The sequence below is a fragment of the Sebastes fasciatus genome, chromosome 1 (genome assembly GCF_043250625.1).
Source record: "Sebastes fasciatus isolate fSebFas1 chromosome 1, fSebFas1.pri, whole genome shotgun sequence".
Taxonomy (NCBI): domain Eukaryota; kingdom Metazoa; phylum Chordata; class Actinopteri; order Perciformes; family Sebastidae; genus Sebastes; species Sebastes fasciatus.
This window is the reverse complement of record NC_133795.1, coordinates 9,755,769-9,773,263: the sequence shown is the minus strand read 5'-3', so window position 1 is coordinate 9,773,263 and position 17,495 is coordinate 9,755,769. Positions and strand designations below refer to the sequence as shown.

At 43.2% G+C, this 17,495-nt stretch overlaps 1 protein-coding gene across 4 annotated transcripts in view; it reads right to left on the bottom strand.

Annotated features, from left to right (window-relative positions):
* Positions 1–7,321: 7,321 nt before the first annotated feature.
* The window catches only part of prickle2b (prickle homolog 2b), a 119,247-nt gene continuing 109,073 nt past the window's right edge, over positions 7,322–17,495 (bottom strand). For all 4 annotated transcript variants that reach the window (XM_074618162.1, XM_074618324.1, XM_074618415.1 and 1 more), the window contains 5 exons: positions 16,438–16,575; positions 12,549–12,752; positions 11,759–11,945; positions 9,134–10,027; positions 7,322–8,922 (listed from right to left, as the gene is read on the bottom strand). In XM_074618162.1, coding sequence (XP_074474263.1) covers positions 7,967–8,922; positions 9,134–10,027; positions 11,759–11,945; positions 12,549–12,752; positions 16,438–16,575 — 2,379 coding nt within the window. In that variant the 3' untranslated portion in view covers positions 7,322–7,966. The remainder of the gene's footprint in view (positions 8,923–9,133; positions 10,028–11,758; positions 11,946–12,548; positions 12,753–16,437; positions 16,576–17,495) is intronic.

The following is a 17,495-nucleotide window of genomic DNA, read 5'->3' as shown; positions in this document are numbered from 1 at the left end:
TCTCCATTATGGCGAGGTGCCCCTCGGGCCATTGGAGCTGCGGATTAACCCGAACCTGGCAACATTTCGCCGCGCCACGTGTCAGACTGAGCAAACACTGGAAATGCATTGTTATTATTTTCTCTCAGTGTGGCTGAAAGACAACAATCAGGCCTAATGAGGGCCCCCAAAGAGACTTATTAGAAGCTCTAATTAATGATGCAGAGTGTGTTTCACCATTCCTATTTACAGTATTTAATTGCTTTTAAAAAAAGTTGAAGTCAAGTCTCTTGAAACGGGGATTAGTCTAAGAGGTGAAGCTGAGTGGGATACGAAGTGTTGACCGGTCACAGTTGAGGCCAAGTGAGGGCAAAGGTCAAGCTTAAGTGGGTGAGAATGCATTTCCAGATTAGCGGGTTTAGTCAAGGTCTACAAGTCTAATACTGTGCTTCACTACTTAACGATCATTCACTATCCTTTTTCTGCACACAATTGAGAGCTGAGTGGATGTAAACAGCAGGGAAGTTGTTGGAGATAATTACATTTCGGGGTGGAGAGGAGAGGAGAGGAGAGAAGTGGAGGTGAGGAGAGGAAAGGAAAGGAAAGGAAAGGAGTGAGGAGAAGAGAAAAAAAGAGGAGAGGAGAGGAGAGGAGAGGAGAGAAGAGGAGAGGAGAGGAGGAGAGGAGAGGAGAGGAAAGGAAAGGAAAGGAGCAAGGAGAAAAGAAAAGAAGAGGAAAGGAGAGGAGGGGAGGGAAGTGGAGGTGAGGAGAGGAAAGGAAAGGAGCGAGGAGAAGAGAAGAGGAGAGGAGAGGAAAGGAGAGGAGAGGAGAGGAGAGGAGAGGAGAGGAGAGGAGAGGAGAGGAGAGGAGAGGAGAGGAGAGGAGAGGAGAGGAGAGGAGAGAAGTGTAGGTGAGGAGAGGAAAGGAAAGGAGCGAGGAGGAGAGAAGAGAAGAGGAGAGGAGAGGAGAGGAGAGGAGAGGAGAGGAGAGGAGAGAAGTGTAGGTGAGGAGAGGAAAGGAAAGGAGTGAGGAGATGAGTAAAGAAGAGGAGAGGAGAGGAGAGCATAGGAGAGGAGTGGAGAGGAGAGAAGAGAAGTGTAGGTGAGGAGAGGAAAGGAAAGGAGTGAGGAGATGAGAAAAGAGGAGGACAGGAGAGGAGAGCAGAGGAGTGAAGAGGAAAGGAGACGAGAGGACAAGAGAGGAAAGGAGTAGCAGATGGACAGCGGGGTTTACTGTCACACAATATTAACACATCCACCTGAGCCTAACAGACAGACATCAGATATCTATCAGACATATCTGGATATAGAGTCAGAATATGGGGATTTCTCACCCTATAGGGAAGAGAGAGAAAAACACTGATATTGAATTAGGAAAAGTGATTTGTGTCCCGGTCTGGCTCGAGTATCTAACTGTCAGATTTACTGTGATATCTGTGGACGTTGTTCTGGTGCATTCTTGCCACGGTAATTGAACACACATGATGAGGCTGAAGGAGGGGAGACTGCTGGGAAGGCCTCAGTCAGTCCTGTCACGCGTCTCTTATTCACCAGCCCACTGTGTGTGTGTGTGTATGTGTGTGGTGGGAGAGGTTGTGTATACTTGCGTGAGATCAAGCTGGTTGTGTGTGTGTGTGTGTGTGTGTGTGTGTGTGTGTTTGTGCGATAACACACCATTGGCATTCTTCATTTGTAAATAATTGAATCAGGCTATTTTAGTTTGCTCAGAGCACAGCTGTAATTTGCAGCCGTTCTGCTCTTAAGGACCGGTAATTATGGCTTTTAGAGTCTCCCAAAACAACTCAAACGGCTTCAACTCATGACAGCTGTGCATCTGGGCCGGAACACACATACACACACAAACATATACAGGCACCTAACATATGTGTGGCTGTTAATTAATCTGGTACATGTTCCAACTGAAGTGGATTTCAATCAACAGGTTCTACACACGAGTAGCCCACTTTTATGAATGAATGCAGTTTTTTAAAATATATTTTCTAGGGCTATCAATTGATTAAAATATTTAATCGTGATTAACTGCATGATTGTCCATAGTTAATCGTGATTAATCGCAATTTAATTGCAAATTTTTTTCCTGTTTAATATGGACCTTTAAGGGAGATTTGTCAAGTATTTAATACTCTTATCAACATGGGAGTGGGCAAATATGCTTGTTTTATGCTAATATATGTATATATTTATTATTGGAAATCAATTAACGACACAAAACAATGACAGATATTGTCCAGAAACCCTCACAGGTACTGCTTTTAGCATAAAACAATATGCTCCAATCATAACATGGCAAACTGCAGCCCATCAGGCAACAACAGCTGTCAGTGTGTCAGTGTGCTGACTTGACTATGACTTGCCCCAAACTGCATGTGATTATCATAAAGTAGACATGTCTGTAAAGGGGAGACTCGTGGGTACCCACAGAACCCATTTTCATTCACATATCTGGAGGTCAGAGGTCAAGGAACCCCTTTGAAAATGGCCATGCCAGTTTTTCCTCGCCAAAATTTTGCGCAAGTTTGGAGCATTATTTAGCCTCCTTGACAAGCCAGTATGACATGGTTGATGGTATGATACCAGTATTTTCACAAAATGAACAACTTGTTTTATGGAAATCTTACATAATCTATATTTAAGGGAGATTTAAGGGGAAATTTGGGAGGCAGATAGATGGGTAGATCGTGATTTTTTACATTTTGTTTTTGTATGCATTTAAGGCCATAGCACCAGTGAACACGGTTTGTCCAAACATTAAAGAGGATCTCTGTCTATTTCCACTTCATCACCTGATTTACTTGTTTATCCAGCGCAGACACATACCTCGAAGTTAATGAAAGCATGGCCGTCTGTTCTCTAGACAATGTGCACTCTGTCAGGCCTTAATAAACTAGAGTGCAGTCAATGTGATTGAATGGACGATTATTGTTGGAGGAAAAAAATTGACAATAACAAAATTAGCTTCCTCAACTGATTTATGTAATACAACAACCTGCAGTACAGTGTGGTCACATGAGAACTTTGTTATAATATTAGTTATGAGACTGTAGACTATTTACAAAAACTAAAGAGAATCACCTTAGTTTTATTTCACTGGATCCTGAATTAAGCCCTCAAAAACGCTTCAGCCTGAACAGACAGCTGCTGAAAATAAAAAAGCATCCATCCATCTATCCAATCAATTTAATTAACCTGCAGTAAATATCACTGAACTGTGTTGATTTATTCTCAGAACGCTGCATTAATTCTCTGATTAGGCAGAGCTTCTGCTGTTTAGCTCCATTAGTCGTCTCAATTGTCATTTTAGGTGTAATTAACGCCTGATTGAAATGCACACGTTTAGAGTATAGACAGCCCCCTTGTGTTTTATAAAAATAAACTATTTTACAAGTTTTATATCAACCTTTTATCACGCAATTGTCTGTATAAATGAAGCACACTCTAAAGTAGGGCTGTCCTCGACCAAAGAAATTCTTAGTTGACTAACACTTGATCGATTAGTTGATTTAGTCGACAGATCTGTAAAACTGAGTTTCTCCACAAAGCATTACACAGAAGCACCACTTTAAATCGTGTGTAATGAAAAAAGCATAAAAAAACAACACTAAAGAAGTTGATTAATCGACTAAAGCTGGGAATATAACTGTACGCTTTTTAGAAATGTTGTGTAATTCCTACTTCTACCTTACGAGTAGATCGTTTGGCATGTAAAGCCAAAGCTCACGATTTATGTGCTCACACTGTACGTATAAAATAGAATACAAACATGGCCCTTCGGCTCCTGAGGGTCATTCGGGCTGTTGACAGTTGTCAATAAATATTGGTTTGAAAGCTCCGAGGCAAGTAAAGTTTATTTGCTAGCAGAGGTCTATACGGGTCACAATGCTAACAAGGCAGAAAAAAGTGCTGCCTTGATCGTCTGTGTCATCCCGTCTGCTGAAACGTCTAAAAAAAAGAGGCGTAAATGGACTCGCAGGTGGCTAGGAAGACGTGGACAGTATGGCTTGTCCATTTTGAGAATTGAAGCTAAGCTTGCTATGTTTTACTATATCTATTGTACATTGTTATCTCGATAACTACGCTCTGATTACTGTAAACAAAAAAAAAGTAGAAAACAGGCACTGACATTGGCGAATCAGTTCATGCATCTGCTTCAACTGTGTGAGAGCCTGTGGACGGCTGACCAAAATTTCGGACATTTCAAAAATTTATACGACTGTCCGACGATCAACCAGGAGGAGTTAATCGGTCCTTGACCCCCGTACACTACACGGCAAACGATTCCCGTCGATGCTGAAATTTGGTCCGACTCTTAAATGAGTTGTGCGGCTCAAAATTCGGGCAGGAAACGGGTTGAAATCATACAGTGTGCGCCCAGTTTAAGAGGTGGGCAGCCATTCTGTAGACATACTTTTTTTTTTAATGGCATTAAAGACGAATAAGAAGCAGAGAATGCAAAGGCAGAAATAAGGCTGAGATTTGAACTTATTCCAAAATATGTAGTCCGAGACGTTAAACGTGAGTGCTGTGCCATTTTCTGAACATCATCATTGTAGTTGAAGATAAATATAAAACAGACCATAGGTTCTGGAAAATGTTGTTTCAAGAAAAGGACTTCAAACATGGACAGTTTTACACTTTCAATGAGTCAGACTATGTGTCACACTTCGTCATGTCCATGTCTCTTATTTGGACAGAAAAGCAGCTTTGTATCATTTACGACCACACGATGAGTAAATAATAAAGCCTCCTCTTGACGTTAATATCACCGGACTGTAAACTCTTTGTGCATTGAGTTAATCCCACCTAACCGCTCATGGATCTAATTTACTGGCAGTCACAACGTGGTCGACAATACGACCGTCACAACTGGAAGCATCCATGCAGCCCGAGGATTATCTCCCCACCATCCGCTACCTAGAATATGGCACGGCCCCGGGAAGCATATGGCTGCAATCTGTGGCACCCCCTCACTGTACGGCTTTCATTTGCTTTTAATCAAACACATGGAGACACCCCACGCTTGGGTAAAGGCCTGGCAAGGGACTAATAAAGAAACAAACTAATGTGGACTAAGTTAATGATGATGTATGGAAAGCTCATGTGTCAATTACTGAAGACAGACGTTTATGTGTTTTATTGTATGTCTAGAGACACTGATTGCGGTAATACTCATCCGAACTTGCAGCTGCAGTTTGAAGACTCGCTAAAAGCAGGGGAAAGTCCACCTCCACGGAGCGGGCCGTCGGCAGTCTGACATAATGTATCTCACATGTTTGTGCAGCTGCTTTTGTCGTATCATGGCCGACTCAATGAGGACTCTTTTTCCTCTCCGTCTGGGAGTCATCCGAGTGTATCCCAGAGTAAACATGAAAACTGGGGCACACGCCTTGGAAGTTGAGGTTAGGTGAAGTAAACTCACTAATGTGCCAATCATGTCAACAGCATTAGTGCTTGCTTGAACGCCTCTAATCAAGAGATTGGTGTTCACACACCTTGTTCCAAACATATGTGTGTGTGTGTGTGTGTGTGTGTGGATTATGGGGGCTAGCGGCAGTAATCCCCGGACCACATGGACGTCAGAGGCAATCCAATTTACAGTATGACACTGCTTAACTCTCACAGATACAACCTGTTATACTGCGTATGCCAATATTTAAACAGGAGAGGTCGACTTGTTCAGGATTTGACTTGCTTCTGACATGTAGATAAGACTAAGAGGCTAACGCTAGCAGCTAACTGAGGCTGTAGTTGGGAATAGCAGAGCTAAATGTTAATGTCAACATGGCATGCTCACAATGAAAGTGCTGACATGCTGATGATTAGTAGGTATAATGTTCAACATCTGATTTTAGCATGTTAGCATGCTAACACTAAAAGTGCAGCTGAGGCTGATGTGAATGTCAATGGTTTTGAATCATAGACTGTAATAATAAGAAGTGGACATAGTCACCGTGATGTCATCCATTGGTTTGTGGACTGCCGTTTTGAAGCCTCGAGTTCGACATCTTGGTTTTTGGCCGTCACCATCTTGTTTTATTGCAACCAGAAGTGACAGGAGAGGGTGGAGCTAATGGTGCTTTCAAATGGGGTCGTAATTACCGGGTTCACAAGAAGAAACCATATGAACGCGCCCCTTTTGTTGTATTCACGACCTCGTAAGTGGAAAGTTTCTGAAAGCTCAGAGTTCACGAGTTGTGACGTGTTTGTTGATGTTTGTCAGAAATGGCGGAGGTTATGGACGTTCATTTTTCTGTACATAATAAGTGAATATATTGTAATTTTAGTCGTATATTGTTTTTCTTCGTAATTTTATAATAGGTCTGAGAAAAATGTTGATATTCCTCATCTTTTTCATCTGTCTTGCGAGCCCATAAGTACAACCGTACACTGAACAAGACATTTTGAGGCAACCAAAATGTTAGTTAACTTTCATGAACTGAAAACACACGGTGAAAGGGTTAAAGTTTTGAGATGAAAAGCACAGACAACTCCCAGACCGGACAACGCCTTGGTAGCGTCAATCACAAGGTAGCCACGCCCTAAAGCATCTATTTAACTCTAAATGGGACCATAACCTACTGAATGAACATCATGCTGTATTGAAGAAGACTTGAAACTAGAGATTGAGACCATAAACTCATGTTTACAATGTTTACTGAGGTAATAAATCAAGTGAGAAGTAGGGTCATTTTCTCATAGACTTCTCATAGGCTATTAGAAAGAATGCAGGTTTAAGGCACTTCCTCATTGGCTTCACTTTTTAGACCCGGAGGTTGCCCACTGTTTTGAATGTATTTGGTCATCACCCAAAGTATTGAACAAATAAAAAAATGATGACACTACATTAAACCGATAGAGGATCCGCCGAATGTATTACAATTCATCCTGAATGAATGTCTGTGCCAAATTTCAAGGAAATCCATCTAATAGCTGTGTGTGTGTGGACCCAAATACCAGCACTCCCATCCCTAGAGCCACTAGCATACCTTACATACTTACACAAAGCATCATCAGATTTCAATAACTAAATCCTCAGACTTTTGTCAGCAGTTTCCAACTTGTATAGGCTGATGCAATAAACCAGAACTTCAGTGGCATCTGTTTCCAAGACAATGGAGCTCTGTGTGTTCGAATGTGACGGCAACCATTACCGTGCACGTATAACAACCCAGCGGAGAGTGACTCTCCTAATCACCCTCTACTCCACATTGTCATTCATTTATGCATTAAACAGATGGAGAAGGTGACTTGTTACGCACTCTTGTGAACAACAGCCACATGTGTTGTCATTCTCTGGAGAGAAACACCAGCTGCCAATCAAAACACTCACTGAAATACTCCTTTATTCCAAATGCAGGACCAGGTCAGCCAAATAAAACATGCATAAGTTGTTTTTGTCATTTTCTATCTCTACATTATAGATATTTAATACATAAATGATTCTATCCATACAAAATATAAAAATATGTGAGGCCTCATTTACAACCATATTTACATGGACTTCCTTAACTTAAGTGAAATTATTAATTCATTTATCTATGTACATACTATGAACTGAATAGTACAGTATATCCTATCTCTAAATCACATTGCATGAAAAAGCTAAACTGAACCAAACTGACTACCTTGCACACTCGTTTCCTGCATGGAAATGAAGTTCTGATAAAAAAGAAAAATTGCACATCAGCTTTTGATAAATGTTGTGACTTGAACTGCGCATGTAATTGTTTTAGCCTTAATACTCAGGAGTTATTCCGAAACATTAAAATGAACAAACATGCAAACACTGTTGCTTTTTCACTGTTTACCCACTGTAATTCATCACTGACTTTCAATTACTTGATATTCAACACTCAACAACACTGAATAAATGGACCGTGAGTTTTATTTATTTTTTTGTTCCAGATGGAAGATGTTAGTGTACACAAGCTGGACAAAGAGTCATTTCCTTTACCAGACGACACAGGATGTTAGGAGATGATGCAGTTCTTGCTTTTTCTGCGTTTGCGGGTGTGCAACTGCCCGCCGCGGTTGGGTCCTGCGATCCCTGCGTTGTTGTACTTATGGACGAGCTCCTGGTTGCTGAGGTAGCGCAGCTGGATGGGTCTGGGGATCGGCTCCCCCAGGAAGTAACCTTCATCCTCTGATTCGGAGGATGAAGAGCAGGTGGAGCACCAGCCATCGTCATCGTAATCATCCCAGGAGTATTGGTTCAAGCCAGTGCGTCGGCTGGCCCCGGGGTTCTGAAGAGTCAGGTCTGAAGTGGTTCTGGGGCACTGCCTGAAGGGTTGGGGCTGATATCTTCCCCCTCCTCCTCCTCCTCCTCCGAACTGGTCCCTGGCGCTCCTTGGCGGCGGGAAACGGTCGTAATCCTCGCGGACGCGCATCTGTGGTCTTTCTTGAGGTCTCGCCCTTCGCTCTGACACCAAGTTGAGAGCGTTTTCTGAACGAGACCGACGGGATCTCCGGGAGCGGTGGTGGTGGTGGTGCCGGCGCCTCTGGGGAGTGTCCTCCGGAGCATCTATCCGGATACCGGCTCCCCTTACGCCTCCTCCGCCGCCGACACCGCCCACCCTGCGCTCACTGATGGGTGGCAGGCGGGCAGCGTTGGCGCTGCTCACCAAACTCACTCTATCCTCCTCCTGGAAGGTGAAGCCAGGCGGCAAGTGAGTCATACCCATACCCATGGCAGCGGGGTCGCAGTACTGCATCTGGTACTTGGAGGACCTGGGAGGATCCATTTCCATGTAGGGCTGAGTGGCGGTGAGGCTGTGAATGGACTCAGAGCTACGAAACTGCACTGAGGAGTTGAGGGTGCCCATGTTGCTTTTCTCTGACACGTTCATTCCAGAGTCTTTGCTCAGGTCCGGCATGGAGAAACGAGAAAGGTGCTCCTGACGCTTTCCTCCTCCATCTGCTGAGTTGCCTGTTGGGAAATAGAGTTGAATTTAGTGTCAACTTTGCCTTTTCTTCATCCCATTAAATATAAGTAGATACTTTTGTCAAGCTGAACTTCAGATTACATGAACTGCAATGTAAGCACAAAAATCGATACAGCATAGCATCACAATATTTTGCGTGGCAATATTGTATCGATACGAGTATAAACAAAGCTTAACTGCTACTGCCACACCCACCTGTTGCATTGGACAGGGCCAGCGACTCCATGGATCCTCTTGGGGTCTGCTCCAGAGGGGTCAGTTGCTCTGTGAAGTTAAGTGCATTGATGGGGTTCCTGCTTCTCGCCACCTGGGTCGCTGCTGGAGGCCCCGCCTCTCTGTCCCTCTGAAAGCCGTGCAAACTGATGGAGCGCTTGTCGGAGGAGAAGCCGTTGTGGTGCTGGGAACAGTGGGACACCTCTGTGAAGCTCTTTTGGGTCCTCAGTTTGGGTGGATAGTACTCCTCTGGAGCCGGCTGTTGGAACCACATGTCGTTCATAGAGTGGCCCTTCATGGCGGAGATGGGCGGTCTCTTTAAACCCCCGTTCTCCTTGATCCTGTGGTCCTGCTGTTGTTGGTTATTCTGTCCTGAGCAGGCGGGGTTATAGGCAGTCCTGACGTTGCACTGGCTGAGGAGCTGGAGAGGGGTGGGGTTGGCGGTCGGGTCTGATTGGGATTCATAAGTATAGCCGTCACCTGCTTGCTCTTGGCCCTGCCAGGCAGACGGCTCGCGAGTCAAACTGTGCGTTTGGCTGGAGAGACTCAGGAGATCCATTTGTAAAGACAGTGGGTCCACTTCCCCTGAAAATCTCTCAGTTTGATTTCCTCCACCGCCTCCTCCTCCTCCACTCTTCCCTGCCTTGGAGCTGCGTCTGGACTCTCTGGTGGAGCGAGCGCTTTGGAAGGCCGAATCAGAGGAGTCCGAGCCGTTGGGCTCCTCCCCCAGGCTGCAGGAGCGCGAGCAGAAGATTTGGCCCTGCTTGGGCAGGAAAGGCCGACCCAGCAGAGAGCGTTTACAGCGGGCGCAGCAGAAGCAGCCCTCCGTGGCGTGCCAGTGTTGCCCGTCATACGTCATCTGGCCTTGGTCAATGCCTGCAGGAAAGACACACATGGGTTTATGTAAAATAAGATTATGGGTACAAATGTACAATTAAAATAAAAAGCATGTGTTCATCAAAGAGCTTGAAATTCTTTATTTAAGATGCTGTTTCATGTGAAAATAGTGGCACATTAGTCGCTTGTTGAGTGAGAAAATAGAGCTGGAGGCTGTAACTTAACTGCGCCTGGGGGCAAAGTCATTATGGAGCTTTCCCAGCATTGTATAAACACGTTGCATTTTGCAGTTGTTGCAGGGGGAAAGAAAACCAGCTATTTGCTAATGGGTGCCATCTGGTTCCAGCATGTTTTCTGATGGTTTCAATTTATAATCAGTTGTGTTTTCTGGCCAAATACTTTTCTATATCCTGTCTAACAAATAATTACAGAGCAAATTTGTTGAGAGGTACGTGCCAAAATCACACCTGGGCATCCTGTCGGGGGATACGCACACACAGAGCTTTTAACAGGAGGTGGCATGGGGCCAAGAGGTGCTAATGTGAAGGTTTCCCGCTGAAAAATACCCCAGTTTCTGCTCTCAGTGGGTTTGCCTCTTAACACCACAGGCTGTGAGATGTTGAAATTTGTAAGCTTGGTGCATGTGTCTGTGATAAAAACAGATCCTCAGGGTGAAAAGTCACTTGATACAAGCCATGCCTTTGACCCCGGTTGGTTTCACACTGCATGGTATATATTTCTGTGCTCTGTAAGCTGAGGTCTCTGTGCTCCTCCTGCTATGTGCCCCTGCTTTACATGCCTGGCCATGACATCATTCAGTGATAAACTGCTAAAAAAAACAGGCCACATCCTTTCTACTGTAGCTCTTTTCTCCTCTTTCTCACTGCAAAAAAAAAAAATGAGGTCACTCTTTCATCCTCCTTAAAATAAACCTGCAGCCCAATACTGTTCCACTTAATTTGTCCATGTATCCAGCATAGGTTAGCATAGGTTAGTCAATCGATTGAAACATTTAATCACGATTAATTGCATGTTTGCCCATAGTTAATTGTGATTAATCACAAATTAATCACATATTTTTTATCTGTTCAAAATGTACCTTAAAGGGAGATGTGTCAAGTATTTAATACTCTTATCAACATGGGAGTGGACAAATATGCTGCTTTATATAAATTCATGTATATATTTATTATTGGAAATCAATTATCAACACAAAACAACTTTCACAGGTACTGCATCAAATCATAACATGGCAAACTCAACCGGCAACAACAGCTGTCAGTGTGTCAGTGTGCTGACTTGACTATGACTTTCCCCAACTGCATGTGATTATCATAACGTGGGCATGTCTGTAAAGGGGAGACTCGTGGGTACCCATAGAACCCATTTTCATTTTGAGGTCGGAGGTCAAGGGACCCCTTTTTAAAAATGGCCATGCCAAGTTTAGAGCGTTATTTAGCCTCCTTCCCGGCAAGCTAGTACAACATGATTAATACCAGTGGATTCCTTAGGTTTTCTAGTTTCATATGATACCAGTATCTTCACTCCAGCTTTAAAAGCCTGCTACAAAATAAATAACAATCGCAAGTTGCGTTAATGCGTTAAAGAAATTAGTGGCGTTAAAATTAATTTGCGTTAACGCGTTATTATCGCGTTAACTTTGACAGCCCTATTTTAGCATTATATTTTCTTTTCTGTAAGCGTTCCTTTGCATGACTTGTTGGGGATTAATGCAGTTTGTATTAACAGTGATAGATGCCGGCAGCATACCAATATGTTCCCCGCAGGAGTCGCAGTACTCTGCGTAGAGGGACTCGAAGCAGGAGCAGCAGTAGGGCCGCCCCTCCTTCATGATGTAGCGCTGGCCCCCCAGCACCGTCTCGCACTCGAAACAGCAAAAGTGCTTCATGTGCCAGTGACGCCCCTCTGCCTCGGTGCACTCATCCGCAAGGATGATCTAAGAAAGGAGAGAGGAGGAGTATCGTTTATCACAGGTCCTCGGAGGTAAAACCTCAGTTGGGTTATTACTGCCCGCTGAATGACAGGACAAAGGCTTGGCTCGCCATCCCTCCCCCTCCATAACGCACCACTTTCTCCTCTGCAGCTAAGCACTCTTAGATCATCCTCTTTGTCACTGACTTGTGTAGGAGGCTAATGTGTGTGGGGACTTGGTAAAGTCTAGATGGTGCATTTACTTTTAATTACGCTGCTGTTAAAACACCGGGGTGCTTTTTAACAGCGTCCTTGTCCCCATTTGCAGAGAGTGAAAGTCAGTGCTAATGGCTGGGAGATCAGGGTATTGAGAGCTGACCCCATTTAGACCAGAGAAACTTGCATGTATGCTGTGACAGAGTGTGTGTTGGGAAGCCTGTGAGCATCATATGACAGCAGTTTGGCGCTATATAGGCATGTGCAAAATCCATGTGTGTAAATACTTAATAAATAGCTCCACCGACGCCGTCCCACATTACAGGCACAGTATGTTCAAGTAAGTGATATGTGTGTGTATATGTGTTAACACATGATCATCCACGTGTGTGTGCATGTGAGGGGCGTCTACCTCATCGCAGGCGGTGCAGCGTGGCTTCAGTCTCTCTGCGTGGTGCCGACCGCAGTAGATCTTCCCATCCTGGTAGAAGTAGATGAGGTCCACCAGGAGCTCGTTGCACATGCTACACACGAAGCAGGCGGGATGCCAGCACACGCTGTGACCGGCCCGTGACGCAAATACAGCGATGTCGCCGCCATTTATCTGGCCTCCGCACTAAAAAGAGGTGGAGGAAGAAGAAGATTTTGAGAAAATGGTTGCAGCCATGCAGCTTCTATCAGTACTTGTGACTACATAGATCCCACTCTTTGGGGGGTTTCTACTACCCTCTGTCTGAAACGCTCTGTATGAGCTCCTGCCCCTCCTGAATGGTCAACCAAACCAAACTCTTCGGACTCTGCTCCACTCTAACTAGCTTTGTTTGACGGCATGCCAAACTAGCTGCTAGACAGGTATTATGCAAATGTATTACTTGGTGACATCACCACATTACAGAAGAAAAGGCGGGACTTTAAGCAAGGCGTTTCAGGCAGTTCAGGAGCAGTGTTTCTGTGGGGGGGGAGTAACTCCCTTTGGTGTGGACTTTGGGCTTTGTAACTTTTTTGCAGATCTTTTACATGCACAAAAAACTATATAACACACTAAAGGAAAGGGAAAAAGCACAAAAGCATAAAAGATCCTCTTTAAAAGGTGTGTGGAATTTGTATAGTGTATTACTACGCGATATTACCATTTCATTATGACAGTGACTAAGAACATAAGTAATCTAAAGTCTTGTGATATTCGTTCAGAATTACTTTTTCCCTTTATACAATAATTGCAGAAGAAAAGACTGTAAAACGATTCACACATATTTCTGAGAGTCACAAACACAAAATGATTTATTGAAGTCTTGAAGGGCAGTATCAATAAATTATTTTCTTCGCAATCATGTGAGCGAGGAGGAGCCAGCATGAAGTCAGTCAGCTCGACCAGAAATGGACTCTAATGTGCACGCTATATGGGCTTAAAATGGTGAACGTATGAGGAACTCTGAAAAACCTTTTTGGTTCCCGTTTGAGGAACATTCATTGAAATAAGGGCTGGAGGAATAACTTATTTCTAAGAAACTTATGAGCACATCTCTGGTAAAAACAAGATGCAAGTGGTGCTTTTGTGTGATTCTTTGTGGAGAAACTCAGTATTGCAGATCTGTCAATGAAATCAACTAATCAATTTGTTGAGAAAATCGTGTAGTCGACTAAGAATTTCTTTGGTCGAGGACAGTCCTAACTGACGTGAATAAATGGGGCGCCATCTTGAAACACGGTATGGTATAAATTCTTCCTTAATGTGAAGCAATTCCTTTTTAAAACCGGTTGATGGGCCACCAGAGACGGGCAGTGTGATTGGATAAAAAGAGTAGAATGGGGAGTTTGTTGAACCATTTGTGATGACTTAATTGGTCTATAAAATGCCAGAACATAGTGAAAAATGTCCTTCACAATTTCCTAAAGCCCGAGGTCATGTCTTCATCTTGCTTATTTTGTCTGACCAACAGTCCAAAACTCAAAGATACTCAGTTTACTATCACATAAGCACATCTTTACAAATGAGAAGCTGCAACATGGGAATGTTTAACAACAAATTGATCAATGAATGGTTTCAGCGCTGCAGTAGATCACCACTGAAGATTTACAGTTCCAAGAAGTTCAAGTTCCCATTTCATGGGATCTATAATGAGGTCAGAGTCGGTGCCGATGCAGATCAGAGTGTATCGGATCGGAGCATCTCAGTCTTTAACGCAATTTTGCATGAAACCTGGACTAAACCGAGAGCACGAGGGTGTTTACATGTGTGGCCGGGGGAGGGCAAGCACAGACACAGAGGACGTCCGCAGGGCAAAGGGGAGAGAAATAGAAATTGAGTGATATATGGCAGGATAAAGAGGAGAGCGAGGTCGGCGTGGAGGTGTAAAGGTAGAGAAGCCGGAAAGATAAACGACAGGGAGTGCTAAGGAGACTGGGGGAAAAGGTCGGGTGGGCAAAGTAGATTTAGAGGGGCGGGAAGATGGAGACGGAGCGAGAGTTACAATCAGGTTATCTAGCTGGCACAGAGCCTACCGCTGCAAGGAGGCCAAAGGGGGGGTGGGGAATTCAATCAATACACACTCTCCCAACAATCTGCTCCCTCATGTATGTGTGTGTGTCTGCTGAGCGAATGAAACACGAGCTATAAAGCAGCTGTACACCCGGGGCACCAACACAACAGACAGTAGCTCTGTTTTGCTTGAGCCTAAAACAAATGGCTAGCGGATGCTGAAGTGTGCTAGTTTGTTGTTAAAAGAGCACTCTCCATTGCACTCTGTAGTCCCACATGGCCACTAAAAGAATATGTGTAGACATTCAATATTTAATGGAACACTGGGTACTACTATGAAATATTTTCAGGAGGATTTAGAGCAGCTGTATCTTAGTTCTCTGAGGTGTTATGTAAAGCTACGTATTAAATAGGTCTGGGAGATAATTCAATATGATAATTTATCATCTTTAAATGGAATCGTATCGTGTTTAAATCACATATCTAGATATCGTGATACACAATAACATCGTCTAAACTGATAACAACAAACACACACTAACTCCAACTTTTCAGAAAATTTTAAATATTTTGAGGAAATATCATTTGAAGATTATCACTCAGTTCAATGTGATTAACAAATGTGTATATATATGTGCACTTATATATATATGTAAATATTTCTTTATTTGTTTTCTTTATAATTTCACTTGAAACTGTTGCACTAAAGTTATTATTAATAAAATAAGAAAATACTTCTAATTCCAAAAGTAATTTTCATTTGTCAAGTTTTTAATTCACACAGGAATAAAAAAAAAAATTAGGCTTTACCATGTAGTTATTTCATATAGACTATTTATTAATGGAATTACCAAAAAACATGCTATATTGTGATATATATCGTTATGGAGATATGAAATGACTAGGGCTGTCAATCGATTAAAATATTTAATCGCGATTAATCGCATGATTGTTCATAGTTAATCACGATTAATTACAAATTAATCATACATTTTGTATCTGTTCAAAATGTACCATAAAGGGAGATTTTGTCAAGCATGTAATAGGCCCACTCCAAGATGCTTGCTTTATGCAAATGTATTGCCAGTATTTCTTTGCCAAAAGTAAGTTTGGAGCGTTATTTAACCTCCTTCGTGACAAGCTAGTATGACATAGTTGGTACCAATGGATACTTTAGGTTTTCCTAGTTTCATATGATGCCAGTATCTTCACTCTAGCTTTAAACCTGAGCCAGCTAAAACCTCATAAATATCGACTGAGTTAAAGAAATTAGTGGCGCTTAACGAATTTGCGTTGACGCGTTATTATGGTGTTAAATTTGACAGCCATATAAAATTTTATAAATATTTTAGCCATATCGCTCGGCTCTAGTTTTAAGACAAACACATAATGTGATCGGCAGACAGCTGCTAGGACAGAGGGGAAAAATTAGACGCAACATACACACGCAACACCTAAAGATCCTCTGAACAACGACACTTTGAGGTGAGACTGACAAGGTCACAACGTTGTTATAAAAGTCTCTGCCCTTTATATGTCAACATAAAGAACCTCTCGTACATCATTACAAAGACCTGAAATGCCAGCAGGCTGTTCAGTATGTCTGTCACACGATTCAGTGCTTTCATTCCACAAGTCACATGACGCACCTTTGATCTTGTCACACTTAATAATTCGCTCGTCACGGGACACGCAATGCAGAAATGACATTTCGAAGTGAGACGACGGGCGGCTTTCAGATCATCTTTGATCTCGTCATATCTCTTGACTGCTGGAGGAAACGACACAAAAATCGATGTTTTTTTATGTTTCTTTCAGCTACCTGTTCGCAGATCGCCCCCGTCATCGTCACGGGGAACGGCCGGACGTTGCCGCGGCCCAGGTTCTCCCGTTTCCGTTGGTTACTGAAGAGCTTCAGTTCTCGCTTCTCCTCGTCATCCAGACCGTTACAGTAGCGTACCTAGAAACACACAAACGCACACATCAACATACATTAGTAAAGTGTGATCTGTTACTCAGACACAGAGAGATTAAGGTGGTTTCCTGTAGCATCATCAAACTAATCTAAACTTTTATTAGTTTTATGTTCTGTAATTAATACTGAAAGATGCTATTTCAGCCCAGGGTTTTCCAAACTGACATTAAAGAGGAGGATGACCACTCTGGAAGTCATTTTACTATCAGCCTTTCATTATTTCCATTATTTCCATTACAAGAAAGTGAGACAAGCTCCATTTGTAAAGCAGTAAGTAAGTAAAATATTAATAAATTAAAATGAGCAGACCTCTGAATCACTGTTTGCATCAACTCAAATACGTCTGGTGTCGTGCTCATTGACGTCAACCAATCAAAGCTTAGTGGGCAGGATTACGAATGGTGACGTCGTCTGCCTACATAGTTAGCTAACTACCCAGCTTTTGGCATTATGGGATAGCTGACAATATAGAGGCAGACAGGAAACAAGGGGAGAGAGAGGTCCACAGCTGGAATCGAATTGTGGATGTTGTGGTTATGTAGTATGTACCTAAACCGCTTGGCCACAAAGGGTTCCCAAAAACATTAAATAAACAGCTTTTAGGAACTGCTACTACTGCTCCTGTGATGTCATCACCTGCTAAACAAAATAAGCCTAGTAGTGTGTCATAGTAGACGACAGCCGTCGCTGCGTCTGGGACGCCTTACGATGTCCCGACAGAAAGTCTGGCATGTTTTTTTTTTTGCCTTCCACGACGTGTTCCTTCATGACTATGACCAGTAGGAGCACAGAGTGATCTGCTGTGCAGATGCACACAACTGTAAACAATGGCGAAGCCAAAGAGGAACGATGTTGGTGTTATGAGGTGGAATTGTGAAAGGGAAGAAAGATTTCATGTCTCACGG